The sequence below is a fragment of the Podospora pseudopauciseta genome, chromosome 4 (assembly GCF_035222475.1).
Source record: "Podospora pseudopauciseta strain CBS 411.78 chromosome 4, whole genome shotgun sequence".
Lineage (NCBI taxonomy): Eukaryota > Fungi > Ascomycota > Sordariomycetes > Sordariales > Podosporaceae > Podospora > Podospora pseudopauciseta.
In genome coordinates, this window is record NC_085894.1 from 1,189,622 (window position 1) to 1,203,863 (window position 14,242).

General features: G+C 51.7%; 6 protein-coding genes across 6 annotated transcripts; 5 read left to right on the plus strand and 1 right to left on the minus strand.

Moving 5' to 3' along the window:
- Positions 1-314: 314 nt before the first annotated feature.
- On the plus strand, positions 315-1,831 carry TYS1 (Tyrosine--tRNA ligase cytoplasmic; the record flags this gene model as incomplete). Its single annotated transcript, XM_062911864.1, has 3 exons — positions 315-624; positions 699-1,501; positions 1,568-1,831. 3 exons carry the CDS (start codon positions 315-317, stop codon positions 1,829-1,831), a joined length of 1,377 nt encoding a protein of 458 aa, XP_062765494.1.
- A 916-nt stretch (positions 1,832-2,747) lies between these two features.
- ARE2_2 (Sterol O-acyltransferase 2 (Sterol-ester synthase 2)) lies at positions 2,748-4,681 on the plus strand (the record flags this gene model as incomplete). Its single annotated transcript, XM_062911865.1, has 2 exons — positions 2,748-4,430; positions 4,499-4,681. 2 exons carry the CDS (start codon positions 2,748-2,750, stop codon positions 4,616-4,618), a joined length of 1,803 nt encoding a protein of 600 aa, XP_062765495.1. The 3' UTR covers positions 4,619-4,681.
- A 132-nt stretch (positions 4,682-4,813) lies between these two features.
- Positions 4,814-6,920, plus strand: QC763_402370 (uncharacterized protein). The gene is made up of 6 exons (XM_062911866.1): positions 4,814-5,275; positions 5,780-5,836; positions 5,890-5,989; positions 6,045-6,259; positions 6,321-6,406; positions 6,460-6,920. The coding sequence occupies exons 1-6, from the start codon at positions 5,193-5,195 to the stop codon at positions 6,510-6,512; spliced, it is 594 nt and encodes a 197-aa protein (XP_062765496.1). The 5' UTR covers positions 4,814-5,192; the 3' UTR covers positions 6,513-6,920.
- Positions 6,921-7,719: 799 nt separating this feature from the next.
- Positions 7,720-9,494, plus strand: QC763_402380 (uncharacterized protein; the record flags this gene model as incomplete). The annotated part of the gene is made up of 3 exons (XM_062911867.1): positions 7,720-8,941; positions 9,013-9,288; positions 9,354-9,494. Exons 1-3 carry the CDS (start codon positions 8,525-8,527, stop codon positions 9,492-9,494), a joined length of 834 nt encoding a protein of 277 aa, XP_062765497.1. The 5' UTR covers positions 7,720-8,524.
- A 1,130-nt stretch (positions 9,495-10,624) lies between these two features.
- Positions 10,625-11,968, plus strand: RPL18A (60S ribosomal protein L18A; the record flags this gene model as incomplete). The annotated part of the gene is made up of 4 exons (XM_062911868.1): positions 10,625-10,628; positions 10,969-11,073; positions 11,144-11,511; positions 11,568-11,968. 4 exons carry the CDS (start codon positions 10,625-10,627, stop codon positions 11,643-11,645), a joined length of 555 nt encoding a protein of 184 aa, XP_062765498.1. The 3' UTR covers positions 11,646-11,968.
- Positions 11,969-11,984: 16 nt separating this feature from the next.
- Positions 11,985-13,272, minus strand: QC763_0063460 (uncharacterized protein). Its single transcript, XM_062905887.1, has 2 exons — positions 12,358-13,272; positions 11,985-12,283 (listed from the first exon to the last, which is right to left on the minus strand). Exons 1-2 carry the CDS (start codon positions 12,604-12,606, stop codon positions 12,149-12,151), a joined length of 384 nt encoding a protein of 127 aa, XP_062765499.1. The 5' UTR covers positions 12,607-13,272; the 3' UTR covers positions 11,985-12,148.
- Between the last annotated feature and the right edge of the window lie 970 nt (positions 13,273-14,242).

The following is a 14,242-nucleotide window of genomic DNA, read 5'->3' on the forward strand; positions in this document are numbered from 1 at the left end:
GATGATGAGTTGGTTCGGCGCCACTGGTGATGGGGAGCTGAAGGGGTCAAGCGCTAACTTTGCATGCATGACCCAAAGCTGAGTATCGACGGTATAACGACTGGATAGATGAGGTTGTTGGTGAGAACAACAGCCACTCTGGTTCCGAGTACCCCCCTTCGTAGACGCTGAGGCAGTGAGTTGAGGGTCATTCAGGAGTTCTGGGTGGAGTCACTCCCGATAAGCGGTGACGGGCGGCAGATTGAACCCTTGCTCCCCCAAAAGTGCAAAAGGAACAAGGGACCCCGCGACAAGAGAGGGGCACTGCACATTGCATGCGCGACCGGCCGAGACTGTCTTCTTTTGCCCCACCAAAACTTGAGTCAACGGTGGTTCTCGATCTCTGGAACACGCTTTCCCTTCGACACCTTTTCAACCCATTGACTTTTCTTGTCCTTTCTGCGCATACTCGAGGACAGGGACGGGACGAAAGAAGGAACAGAAAACTAGTAGTGACAATGGCGGCCGACAACAGCAACGCGGAACAGAGGTTCGCTCTCATCAAGGAGAACCTGGCCGAGTTCCTCAATGAGGAGATCATCAAGAAGGTTGTTGATGAAGGGGGCCATCCCAAGATTTACTGGGGTTTGTATTCACCTTTCACTTGCATAGTATAGGGGGAACAAGATGGGTTATTGACAGAAAGAAACCAAAATCAGGCACGGCAACCACGGGCCGCCCTCACTGCGGCTACCTCGTCCCCGCCATCAAGATGGCCCAGTTCCTCGCCGCCGGCTGCGAGCTGACGGTCCTCCTCGCCGACATCCACGGCTTCCTCGACAACCTCAAGGCCCCCCTCGAGCTGGTAATGCACCGCGCCGAGTTTTACCGCTACACCATCTCCACCCTCCTCGGCGCCGTCGGCGTCTCGACCGAGAAGCTCAAGATTGTGCTCGGGTCGTCGTACCAAAAGTCGGCCGAGTACGTCATGGATGTGTACAAGATGGCCTCGATCATTTCGGAGCATGACGCGAAAAAGGCGGGCGCGGAGATTGTCAAGCAGACGGATAACGCGCCGCTGAGTGGGCTGCTGTACCCGATTTTGCAGGTGCTGGATGAGCAGTATCTTGATGTGGATGCGCAGTTTGGTGGGGTCGATCAGAGAAAGTTGTTTATTGCTGCGAAGGAGTGGTTGCCCAAGTTGGGTTACAAGGAGAGGGCGCATTTGATGAACCCGATGGTGCCTGGTTTGCATGGGGGGAAGATGAGCTCGAGTGATCCGGATAGCAAGATTGACTTGTTGGACTCGCCAGAGACGGTGGCTAAGAAGATCAAGAAGGCGCATGCGGCGCCGCAGGTGACGGAGGATAATGGGTTGTTGGCTTTTATTGAGTATGTGCTGCTGCCGGCAAGCGGGTTGAGGGGGAAGAAGGAGTTCAAGGTGGAGAGGGAGAGGGATGGGTTGGAGACGTTGGTTTATGAGGATATTGAGAAGATTAGGGAGGATTACAAGAATGATATCGTGAGTGTTTTCCGCTGTGATGAGTGAGATAGGAATGGGGGGGCGGGTGCTAACATTTGGTGACAGTTGACGCCACAATTGATCAAGCCTGCGATCACAAGAGACTTGAACGCTCTTTTGGCACCTATCCAGGAGGCGTTCAAGAACAACAAGGAGTGGCAGGAGATTGCCGAGAAGGCCTACCCTCCTCCACCTAAGAAGGAGAAGAAGGTCAAGAACAAGGGGACACGCTACCCCGGCGGTGGCAAGCCTGAGGAGAAGGCGTTGCCAGTGAGGACAAACGGTGATGCGCCTGCGGAAGCTACGGAGGCTGCTCCATCTGCTCAATAGCTTACCTTTTGAGGTGTTGGGTTGGTGCTTGGGTCAGCGTAGGAAAAGGCGTTGTGTGCAGTCGGAATGGGTAGAAAACGTTTAGATACATGCTCTTCTAACATTGCCTGCGGGGTGTTTGCTGTTTTGCTCATGAATGGTATGAAAAGGGCAATGGAAACAATTCTGATCTCACAAAGAACTCTTCGAGAAATGTCTCAATCGAGGATACCACATCCCTGGTTCCGATGTGGGACGAAGGTCGAGGTTGAGGGAGTGAAGGGAGCAGCACCCTAACCCTTGTTGGTTGCTATGTGCTCTTTGACCTGTTGCCGGCATTCCGACGGCGGACGTTACACCTGGGCCCGGCCCCACGCCACCCGGGCGTTGGGCATTCCTCCACCTCCGTATCCGTCTCTTTTCCCTCTTTTGCCTTTGAGACAATGTCTCTTAGCCACGCTCACATGGTTCCGCCCGATCCGGGGCGGACTGTTGCATGTTTTTGGCACCGGTGAATCCGTGAAACAATAGGTATAGGAACACAAGACAGAAATAGAATGAAATGTGTTGTTGCATCGCATCATACAGACCACGAGAGGTGTTTATATAATACGAACCGAAGGATGTAGAAATGTGCTTATATGTCGGGTTGCCACACGACGTATTCCGGGCTGGCGGCTGCCTTGCCTTATAAGCTGATATATACATATACATGCAGGCCTTTTTTTTCTTGCTTGCGCAAGCAGAGCAGATCAAATCTCAGATGCAACTCTACCATGTCATGGTGGGCATCGCCCTGTTGATCACGTCGCCTCATCATTCTCACATCATTTATTTCTGGAATGAGTTTCGGGGGATTTGGGGGGAGTTTTTGGATGCGTTGTATGCGCAGCAGGTGACTTTTTAAGAAATCAAGTTTGCTGATTATCAGATTGCAATGGCAGTGCTAGCCAACGGTGAGGATAACGGTGCGATGGATTCGACGGTGGCATTCAACGGCTTTCATTATGGCCGTAACTCGGGGTCGGAGGCGGCTCGGCCGGGGATATCGTCGATTGAGAGCTCGACTACTACGAGTGAGGAGGAGTTTGGGACGGATTTATCGCTTTCGAGGCAGAAGACAGTTGCTGCGCAGTCTTGTCGCGGTGACTACCAGCCGTCGACACCACCATCGTCGTTTTCTCAACCAACACCATCGACGCCACCCCTCACACCTAAGTCTACTACCCCTGTTGTCAAATCAGAGCAAAATAAGAGGAAACACCATCACCTTCACCACCACAAACAATTCACCACCCCGATCTTCACTCCCTCGTTGACAACATTTGACCGGCACAATCCCCTCGCCACCTCGTCCCCGTTCTTCGGATTTTACACCCTGTTTTGGATGTCTGTTTTTTTGTTCGTGGTCAAGATTGGGGCGGATAACTGGAGGGAATATGGCAATGTGCTTGGGACGCATGAGATTCTGTCGACGATGTTTGCTCCTGGGAAGGAGGTAGTGGTGTTGGGTCTGGCGGACGGGGTGATGTGTGGGTTGACTGGGGTTGGGTTGGTTATACAACGGGGGTTGGTGTTGAGGGGGGGGGTGAATTGGGATGGGTCCGGGTGGGTGGTTCAGCATGTTTGGCAGACGGGGTTTATGGCTGGGGTGGTGGGTTTTACTCTTTGGAGGGGGTGGCCGTGGACGCATACGGTTTTTTTTGTTATGCATGGGGTTGTGATGGTGATGAAGATGCATAGTTTTGGGTTTTATAATGGGTATTTGTCTGGGTTGTGGAAGAGGAGGGAGGGGTTGAAGGGGAGGGTGGAGAGGTTGGAAAAGGGGGTGATAACTGAGGGAGTTGCCAGCTCTGTTGAGAAGGCGGATAACACCGCAACAACAACAACTCTAAGACGGCATGGGGAAGGGGAAGAAACTGATATGCTCAAGGAAGTCAACATGCTCAAAAGTGAAATCGAGGCTCTTACTGAGGAGCTCAAGGGCAAGGCAACAGATCCGTCGAGGGCATACCCAAATAACCTCACCGTCTGGAACCACTACGAGTACATTGTCTTCCCGACGGTGGTCTACGAACTCGAATACCCCCGCTCCAACAAAATCAACGTCTACTACGCCCTCGAGAAACTGGTCGCCTGCTTCGGCATCATCTTTGTCATGATCATGATCTCCCAGGCCTTTATCTACCCGGTCGTGATGCAGACTGTGGAGATGAAGGCGCAGAACATGCCCCTGGCCAAACGGTTCAAGCAGTTTCCCTGGATGCTGCTGGACCTGATCTTCCCGTTCATGATGGAGTACCTGCTGGTGTGGTATCTGATCTGGGAGACCATCTTGAACTTTTTGGCCGAGATCACGTACTTTGCCGACAGGAGCTTCTATGATGCGTGGTGGAACTGTGTGAGCTGGGATCAGTTTGCTAGGGACTGGAACAGGCCGGTGCATAATTTCTTGCTAAGGCATGTTTATCATAGCTCCATCTCGGCGTTCAAGGTCAACAGGCATACGGCGACGCTGATTACGTTTGGGCTGTCAGCTTGTGTGCATGAGCTGGTGATGTGGTGTATTTTTAAGAAGTTGAGGGGGTACTTGTTGGTGTTGCAGATGTGCCAGTTGCCGGTGAGTCTTTTCTGTTCATTACCCCTTACTTGGATTATGGGCTTGGTGCTGATGAGATGTGTGTATAGTTGGTGAGGTTGAGTAGGACCAGATGGCTCAAGAATAGAGCAACGCTTGGGAATATGATATTCTGGCTGGGGATATTCACTGGGCCGAGTGTGCTGTGTAGTCTGTATCTAATTCTGTAAATTTGTTTATGTCAGCAGCAATGGAATCATTAGTAGAGAGAGTTGTTTGCGGTTGTTCCTTTGTCCATGTCTCCATGTCTGTCCTCGACTCGATCTGCTTTGAGTGTCGGTGCAGGGAAGTTGTGAATAAAAAGGCTTGGCTGACACCGCATCACAGTGTGCCCCACCCAATCAGGAGCGTGGAAGTAGTGGGCCCTTTCTAGCTTTCAAGTCCGCATCGGGGGCCTTGCCTTTCCACTTTCAACGTTGCCATTCTCCGACATCTCGTCACCGCCAAACACCAACCTTCATCAACTCCCCAGAGCAGAGCAACTTCACCTGTCAGAGGTGCCCATACCAGACATTCAAAAGACGGTCACTGGATATCTTTCCAAGACCACACGGACCACCCCGACATCACTGATACTCTGGGAGAGCTGAAGCTAGCCAGCCGTTGCGCTGTCCCGTTACCCACCTGTCTAAATTTTTCTCAGGCTCCTTCTCGCTCCCAATAACACCATCAGCACCACCACCTGTGTGGCAGCTATTTCCATCGCGTCTCCCCTCTCCCACCGACTTGCCATCAACCGCCATCATGTCTCGCAACGGCACTACCCTCTACGTGACCGGTTTCAGCCACGGAACTCGCGCGCGCGACCTCGCGTACGAATTCGAGCGGTACGTCTAACTCAACTCAGTACCCAACCACCACCACCAGAACGCGGCGATGGCTCGATCACCAGCTTCGAGCTCGGTCCTCGAATCCTACCTACCTCCCTCCCCCTATCGTCATCGTTCCTCGTTCCTCGTTCCTCGTCCCCCTTTATCCGCCCTCCTCCTCCTGCAATGCCTTCCGTCGTCGGGCTAGCCTCCCCCCTTTCGCCCTCGCTGCGTACCCTTTCCACCCACCTAGCTACCTCCCGTCGTCGGCATGCTCGCTGCCCTCAGTCGCGCTCTTCTCGCTCTCGCACCTCCGCGCCCTCGTACTTCCTCCCTTCGATCGAGCGGTCGGCGATGACTTCAATATGAACATCTCTCTCCTTTGTCATTTTTGGGCGAGTCTTCCTGCTAGGTCGCAGATATCCTCAGAGCTTGAATTGCGCGCAGCCAGCGAATTCCTTTGATGCTTTTGTCTCACAATCCGCTGGTGGTAACCAAATGCTGACACGAATCAACATGTAGATATGGCCGTCTTGTCCGTTGTGACATTCCGGCTCCTCGCTCTGCCTCCAGCAGACTGTACGTATGATTCCCTCCTTCGAACGACGTGTCTGTTGCTAACACTTTCTCAGCTTCGCTTTCGTCGAGTACGAGGACCGCCGTGACGCGGACGACGCGTATCATGATATGCACAACAAGCGCATTGGCCGTGATGACATCTTGAAGATTGAGGTATGTTCTCCTACCATGTGTCGGCAAGAATACAGGAGGTTAATATGGTTCACAGTGGGCTCGCACTCCCCCCTCTGCTTCGTGGAGATTCGACCGCAACGAGCGTGATGGCCGCCCTCGCCGTTCTTCTCCCCGCCGCCGCTCCCCCAGTCCTAGACGCAGCACCCGTGACTACTCCCCCAGAAAGGATGACCGTCGGGAGCGTGATCGCGATAGGGACTACGACCGCGACCGTCGTGACACCCGTGATCGTTCTCGCAGCCCTGATCGGTGAGCTCCCATATCCTTGTGTCAAAAGTTCTGTTTAGTATGCTGACCTGGAACCTTGTAGTGAGCGGGATCGTGATGTCAAGGAAGACCGCGACCGTGAAGACCGTGACCGCCGCGAGAATGGCACTAACGGTGATGACAGAAAAGGTACGTCTAGTTGTTGGTTTTATATGGCAACCCTTTATCTAACAATTCAGCAGCCCTGGACAGCCCTGAACGTGCCGCCCACGACGATCTCGATATTGCCGAATAAAGGCGTCGATTCTGGATTGCAGTTGATGTGACGGTCACTATCTCTCTTACCACCCTCTAGGGTTCTGGCAGTAAGACTGTTAATTTGCATCGCTTTCTTTTTCTTTGCCATTTTCGGTGGACAACTGATGCCAAGCACGTCAAAGTGCTTGCCTTGACAAAAACGGTGTTTCTTTTAGTTTTCGAGTCGGGGACAGAGGCCGAAAGCCCATCATATAAACAAACTCCCAGTCAGGGAAGCGAACAGATACGGTATTCTAAGAACGATTCGGTAGACGTCTGCCTTGCCATGTCATTTTTGTTTTCTGTCTCGATGTGTTTCAGGAGGGGGCTTGAGGAAAAGTAAATAGATAGTAGTAGTAGTGGTAACAATAACAGGACAATTGCTTGGTTCAGAATACCCCGTCCAGCATAAGCCCCCACAATTTCACATCATGCTTGAGCCCCTAGCAATGCACACACTCAACTCCGCCACTCTAGAGCCTCACCAGATCACCAGACACTTCGCCTTATGAGCACCTGATCACAAGACAAACAACACAACCTCGCTAAGAATACCGCTCTAATTGAAACTGAAAACGCCTCATGATTGCAATGCAGATAACACTCAGCTCGGGGTCAGGGAATGCAACCTGCAGCGGGTTCCTGACACTATCTGTAATATCTATCATCTTATGTCTGGACGCAGTAGATCTGTGCCTGGGTCTACCGAATTCCCCGATGTTCTCCGTATCAACCCGACAGCAATGCCGCCATTGGTATAACCATTGGCACCACAAATGACCTGCGTTAATTGGAGAAGCAAGTGGGGGGTTTGGCTACAATTTCCAGACAATCAGATCACCAAACGTTGATGCTTGGGGCCAACGGTTACCAACGGACAGGTACCAAGAGAGCTGTTTTGATGTTTTTCCTAGTGGAGGGGGTTTCGTTGAAACGATACATAGTTTGAAAGCAGCTCCTATTTGAGACTAGGCGATCTGTCTAAAGGAGACATCACATGTCCTATAGACAGACGGGCTTATGACGGGAAGGGTCACCTAGTGAGGGGAGGCGGTCAACAAGGTACCCGGCGGTAAACGCCCACCGTAGCACTGGGGTCGTTAGAGGGCTATCGAGATCCGATGGAGGGGCACAGGTCTCAGGATGACCATCTGCGCAGCGCTGATGATGCCTGTCCCTCAGCCCTATTTGATGGCTGTGGAAGAGGACTGACTGTGTACGGAGTATGGTCACCGGACAGTGCTCAGCTCAGCTGTGTCAAGCAGTGAAACATGTGAGCATAGGTATCAAGATGCTGAAGAAGTCAAAAGCGTAGGTCTTGGCAGCTTTGCCCTGTTTGAAATTTTCGTCATCCGGGTGCGATGCCGAGCGCAACAAGCAACCACAGCAAGCCACTCAACTGCCAATCTGCCTGTCTCCACACACCGGGAGCCACGGTCCCTTCCTCTAAAAGCTTCCATCTCCTTTCCTGGGACCAGGAACAAATGCACAACTTCAAAAGCGCATCTCTTGCACACACTGCACGCACCCCTCGACCTCGAATCCACAAGCTAACCCGTTGCCGCCGAATTCCTATCAGCCTCAGCCCAACAAAGGCGCCCCCCTATGCGACAAGGGAACCGCACGAGCGACCGTTCTCCTCGACATGTCTATCTCTCTCGCATCTGAACCCTAGCTTGTTTTCTTTTTCCCCTACCTTTCCTTGCTGGCCGAATATCGACGAGATTGTTTCAATTGGGGGGACATTGCAGTTCTTTGGCGAACATTGATTGCCCTTTTGTGACACCGTCCTACACCTGGAATGCACGCAGGAACAGCCTCCTGGAAACGCAACACTTCACGAATTCACTTTCTGCCTCTTTTTGCGACGACGACGACGACGAAGAAGAAGGTTCACCACACACACACGCAATAGACTTTTGTGGGGCAACCATCATTAAGAGCAACCTACCGGGATAGAGATTTCCTTTTTGCTCTGGAGCTTGTCTCCGTTGAGATTTTCCTTTCAAAATGTCGGCGCAACAGTCTCACACACCCCAAAACGCGAGAGCAGAAACACAAACCGAGACCAACACCCCCACCAGGTCAACAACTGTTGCTACGATGGCGCCACCACCACCAGATCAGCTCGGCCCGACGACCTACGTTCGTTCGTTCATCTCACAACCAGTAACGGCTGCTTTCATGGCTGGCGGAGTGGCGGGTGCTGTGTCGAGAACGGTGGTGTCACCTCTCGAGCGCCTCAAGATTCTGTTCCAGGTCCAGAGCGCGGGGAGGGACGCATACAAGCTCAGTGTGGGCAAAGCGTTGATAAAGATGTGGAAGGAGGAGGGCTGGCGCGGGTTTATGAGAGGCAATGGCACGAACTGCATCCGCATCGTGCCCTACTCGGCCGTCCAGTTTGGGAGCTATAATTTCTATAAGAGGGTATGTTTGCATTTCGTGGAGGGTCTTGCTGCTTGTGGGAGCTCGGTTGCTGACCGGATGGTGTATTGCAGAGGTTCTTCGAGAGACATCCCGACGACAGCCTGACGCCCCTGTCCCGCCTGACGTGCGGTGGCATTGCTGGTATTACCTCTGTTACTGTTACCTACCCGCTCGACATCGTGCGAACAAGACTCTCGATTCAGTCCGCGTCCTTTGCCGAGCTGGGGGAAAGACCAAAAAAGCTTCCGGGCATGTGGCAGACCATGGCGGTTATGTACAAGACTGAGGGTGGATTTCCTGCCTTGTACAGGGGTATCGTTCCGACGGTGGCTGGTGTTGCGCCATACGTATGTGGTTTTTTCCGTTGGAAGCTGAAAAGGGGACGAAGTGTGAATGCTAACCATTTTGGCAGGTCGGTCTGAACTTCATGGTCTATGAATATGTCCGGCAATACTTGACACTGGAAGGCGAGCAGAACCCCAGCCATGTTAGGAAACTGGCCGCTGGTGCGATCTCTGGCGCCGTTGCGCAGACATGCACATACCCATTGTAAGTTTGAGTGGCAAGCGTGTATGTGTTAAGGTTGAAGACGAAAACTGACCACAGCCAGCGATGTATTGCGGCGCCGCTTCCAAATCAACACCATGTCCGGGATGGGCTACCAGTACAAGTCCATCACAGACGCCGTTCGCGTCATTGTTACCGAGGAAGGTCTGAGAGGCCTCTACAAGGGGATCGTTCCAAATCTCCTCAAGGTTGCCCCGAGTATGGCGTCCAGCTGGCTCAGTTTCGAGATTTGCCGTGACTTTTTTGTCAGCCTGAAGCCGGAAGAGGAGCCATTGCTGAGGTGATCTATCGCCAAAGTCGGCGCCCAGGATGCCCTTGAAGGCGGGGGTTTGATGGGCTCGACATATTGAAAGGGTCTACGACACCATCTGCTGGAGGAGGACGGGCTGGTCACGACGCACATACCTTTACCTACTTATACACCTACATACATCCACCGTCTGTTGAGAGGAAGGCAGCGGTTTAATACGAATCCTACGATACCACAAACAACCAGCTCCGTTCCTGATAGAGGTTCTCCGTGGGGAATCATGGCGTGCTTGTTCATTGTGATTTGGCCCGTAGTGAAATGGTTGGGACAGGGCAGAGGGGAGGATGGTAGATACAGGGAGAGTGATACGGTGATCCACGCGGTATTTTTCCGGTTTATGCATACGGTGGTGGGTTTCTTGTGATGTACACCTCAGTATCATAGGAGGCGACGGTTGTCTTGGGAAACATAAAAAGCATGGGTGGTCGGATAGACAGCGAGGAATAAGCATAAGGTTACAATCTAGGGGATTTATGTTTAATGGCACAGCATCTCTCTAGCAGGGCCAAAGGCCAAGTGAATGAAAGTTGATGATCCTGGATGGCGGGGAGCAAGCAAGGTGAAGAATAAAGTGGGCCTTGACCCGAGAGCACTGACCACTGGCCCACCCTGTGCCCAGCCTCGATCCCGCCAATGGAATTAGTTGCCCTCTCCCACCGCCCGCGCACACAAATCCTGACCCACTGTGGGCACGCAAAAATCACCTCGAAATTTTGGCAGCTCCCGCTTCCCTTCAAAACTCTCCATCGCCCAACGAACCTCCCATCGACCCGGATTTTGTCGCCAATCCACGAGTCACCGTCAAGATGGGTACGTAACCGACGACATTCCGATCTTCCAGCCTTCGTATGCAAGTGGACGAGAGAGTCTGAAATACTGTCTATCTTGTCTGCGAACCATTCGGCAGCAAAACTCCGTTTTTGCGCTCCCGGTGTGCGTCGAGAGAGGCCTCTGTCGATATCATCACAGCCGACTTGTTGTCGCTCCGCGCTGCCCTCCTTGCGATTTTCTTGGAAGAGGAACAGCCTGCTAGCAAACACGGCGCTGTCGATTGATTGAGGAGCCCTCGGTGTCACGAACCAGCCGGTCGAAGCAAGCCACTTTCAGAGCATACTGGAACCAAAGAGGCTGACTGGCAGTCTGCGAATAGGTATCGATCTCCGCAAGCACCACGAGCGGTCCACGCACCGCAAGGCCCCCAAGAGCGACAATGTCTACCTCAAGCTCTTGGTGAAGCTCTACCGCTTCTTGGCTCGTAAGTTCTTCACCCCTCCCTCCACGGAAATGGGATGGGATCGCTAATCAGAAACACCAACCACCGACAGGCCGCACTGATGCCCCCTTCAACAAGGTCGTCCTCCGCCGCCTGTTCATGTCCCGCATCAACCGCCCCCCCGTCTCCCTCTCGCGCATTGCGGCCAACCTTAAGAACGGCAACGACAAGAAGACTATCGTTGTTGTTGGTACCGTCACTGACGACAACCGTCTCTTGACCGTCCCCAAGACCACCATTGCCGCTCTCCGCTTCACCGCCACCGCCCGTGCCCGCATCACTGCTGCCGGCGGCCAGGCCATTACCCTTGACCAGCTGGCTCTGGAGAAGCCCACCGGTGCCAACACCCTCCTCCTCCGCGGCCCCAAGAACTCCCGTGAGGCCTTCAAGCACTTCGGCTTCGGTCCCCACAAGCACAAGGTGCGTTTTTCTCTCGGAAAACCTTTGAATAAAGGCAGCACTAACCCCCATTACAGAAGCCCTACGTCGCTTCCAAGGGCCGCAAGTTCGAGCGTGCCCGTGGTCGCAGAAGATCTCGTGGCTTCAAGGTCTAAGCGTCTTTTTTCCGAAAAGAAAAAGCAGACGACAAACGACCTGGAGTTTATACCCGTGGGAGAATCAAAAAAGGGAAAAGAGTCGGAGCAATACGGCGTTTCTGGCAAATGGCATTGGCGGCAATGGTTATGGAATTTGGTCATCTTTTGTCTTCATGGGCGAACAAGATTCTGCTTTACTGTTACGAATCAACTGGCAGCACTCTGCTGGCCATGGAATGACAATGACGCCGTTGGGGCCTGCTCCGAACTTTGTGTGTGTGTGTCTGTCAGTATGATGGGAAGAAATGCGATGAATGTGAATTTGAATGGATGTCATTTGCCCTCCTAGGATGGAATGTTTTGAGTAGTCTGTGACGTATGTTGGCAATATTTCCACGCTGCTGTTACATGTGTTATAGCCCAAACAATAACCAGCACGTGCCTCAGACCTAGTACGGCGGGACATCAGGAAACTGATGGATTGGGTCCCTTCCACGTCCGTCCCCGCGATCAAAGTCTGCTCAATTGATACATTTTGGGCTCCAGAAGTCGAGCATCTCGTCTTCTGAAAGCTTTGGCGGATGGGCAGAGTAAATTCCGCCCTGTGGCAAACCCGGAGCACAGACAACCGGCCGGGTCGGGATTGCACAGATCTCCTGTTTTGAGAGAGAAACACTAAGTCAGCATGCTTCTTGGAGGTAAACCTGTTAGTAAAAATATTGAATCTTACATCAAACTTGCACTGTCTGTCACACTTTGCCCACAGATCCCACCCAATCCATGACAGAGTGTCTTTGCTGAGCTGTCTGTATCGTGCTACTTCCTGATCGTTGAGCCGAGCCTGATCACCCCAGTAGTTTGTTGTATGTTTCTCAGTCAAACCAACGAGGTCCCATTCCCATGTGCAAAGCCTTTCCGTGATGACGCTGAGGGAGTGATATAGAAGGACCTCTGGCCGGCCGAAGGTTGTTAAGTCCATGCCTGCTGTATAGGTATACTGTTGAACACCGGGTTATAGTCTGCTCTTTGGCGTTGGGGACCTCTCTGATGAATCGGAGATTATGTGGTACTCGAGATACGGGCTAGGATTGTACGTGTAAGTTCGTGGATTTCGGTAATGATCGCTTTGGTTCTGATTTCCACTCCTCGAAACACTGCGCCAATCTCACGGGCTCGGGTGCTGTGTTGGGAGAGGGTGGTGGTGAATATAGCTTGCTGGTTTGTACCTGAATATAGGCTGTTCTTTCCAGGTCGAAGATGTAATGGTTTGTAACTATGAGTGTATTGGTTTATATTATCTGGTTGTATATCGAAAGTTGGTGTCCTTTTTTTAATCCCCATCCGTTGATAAGGCTGTAGTTGTTGCCGACAAGCTTCCCGGCGTGGTGCGATTTGGCAAAACTGGTGAGTTCTGGGTTGCAAAAGGAGATTATGCGGTAGATGTCGAGGTGGAGTCGGGTTTCTGCTAAACACCTCCCCCCCCCCTCTTCAACTCGACCGTAATGCCACGATGTGCTGCGGAGCCACTCGTATGACCCCTGCTCTGAGAATATGTTGCTGAAACCGTTGGGTGGTTTGCGGTTGGGATCGCGTGGGAGGTTTTTTGGATTATCCTGTTCCATGTTGCCGGGTACGGTAATATTAGTGATAAAGAGCTGTTGGAGTTAAGAGGTATAGTAATCGCATGATAAGAACTCAAAACCGGCGTTGATTCCCGTCAATTCCCAGCTTTTTTTACTAGAGAAAACCATTACGGAGCCCCTTATTTATCTTATCAGCATCCCCCACCCTACCTATTGACTTGCCTATCCTATAATATAGTGAAAAGCCTTAAAAACAATAATAAGCGTTTAATTTATCTTTAAGGGCATTTATATTGATTTTAATAGCCTTTAACTATCTTTTAAAGTCCTTAAACCATCTTTTAAGCTCTTTTCACTATCTTTTAACGTCTTTTAATTATCTTTTAACATTTTTCAACTATCATTTAGAGTATTATATACCTTTTAACCTTTAATAATTATACTTTGTAATTAAGTTAAATTCTATATTGAGGGGGGGTGCTGGTCAGATAAATAGGGGGCACCGTATAGGTTCTCTCTTTTACTAACTTGCAGAGGTCAAAAGTGTGTTGGTCTTTGTCATAGATGAGGTGGTAGTCTGGATGAAGCGGGACGTGGCCTTGGAGGACTGATATCTAAGAGTCAAATGTGCCGAGGGCGGTCAGGGTGGCGGATTGACCGTGGAAGTAGATGATGTTGAGGGGTCGACTTGTCTGGTAGAGATGCAAGTTTGAACGGCCGAAACCATCATAGATGCCTACTGATATTTTTCTGTATATATGTACAGGTTAGAATATCTCCAACCTATTCTTGCACGGAGACATAAGAGATGATAGAGATCTGAGTTTAAAGTAAATAGGCATTCGCGTCAAAAGCAAAGCAGGTCGGCTTTTTGGGTGGACCGGGAGTATGTTTGGCATGGTACACAAGAGTTGCCGGCGCGATGCTCCCGGCGACTATGAAATGCCCATTTGTGGGGTACAATTTCGGCCGTTGTTGGAGGAGACCTTGGACCGAATCGAAGATGAAAGGTACGACAGTCTGGTAGTACTC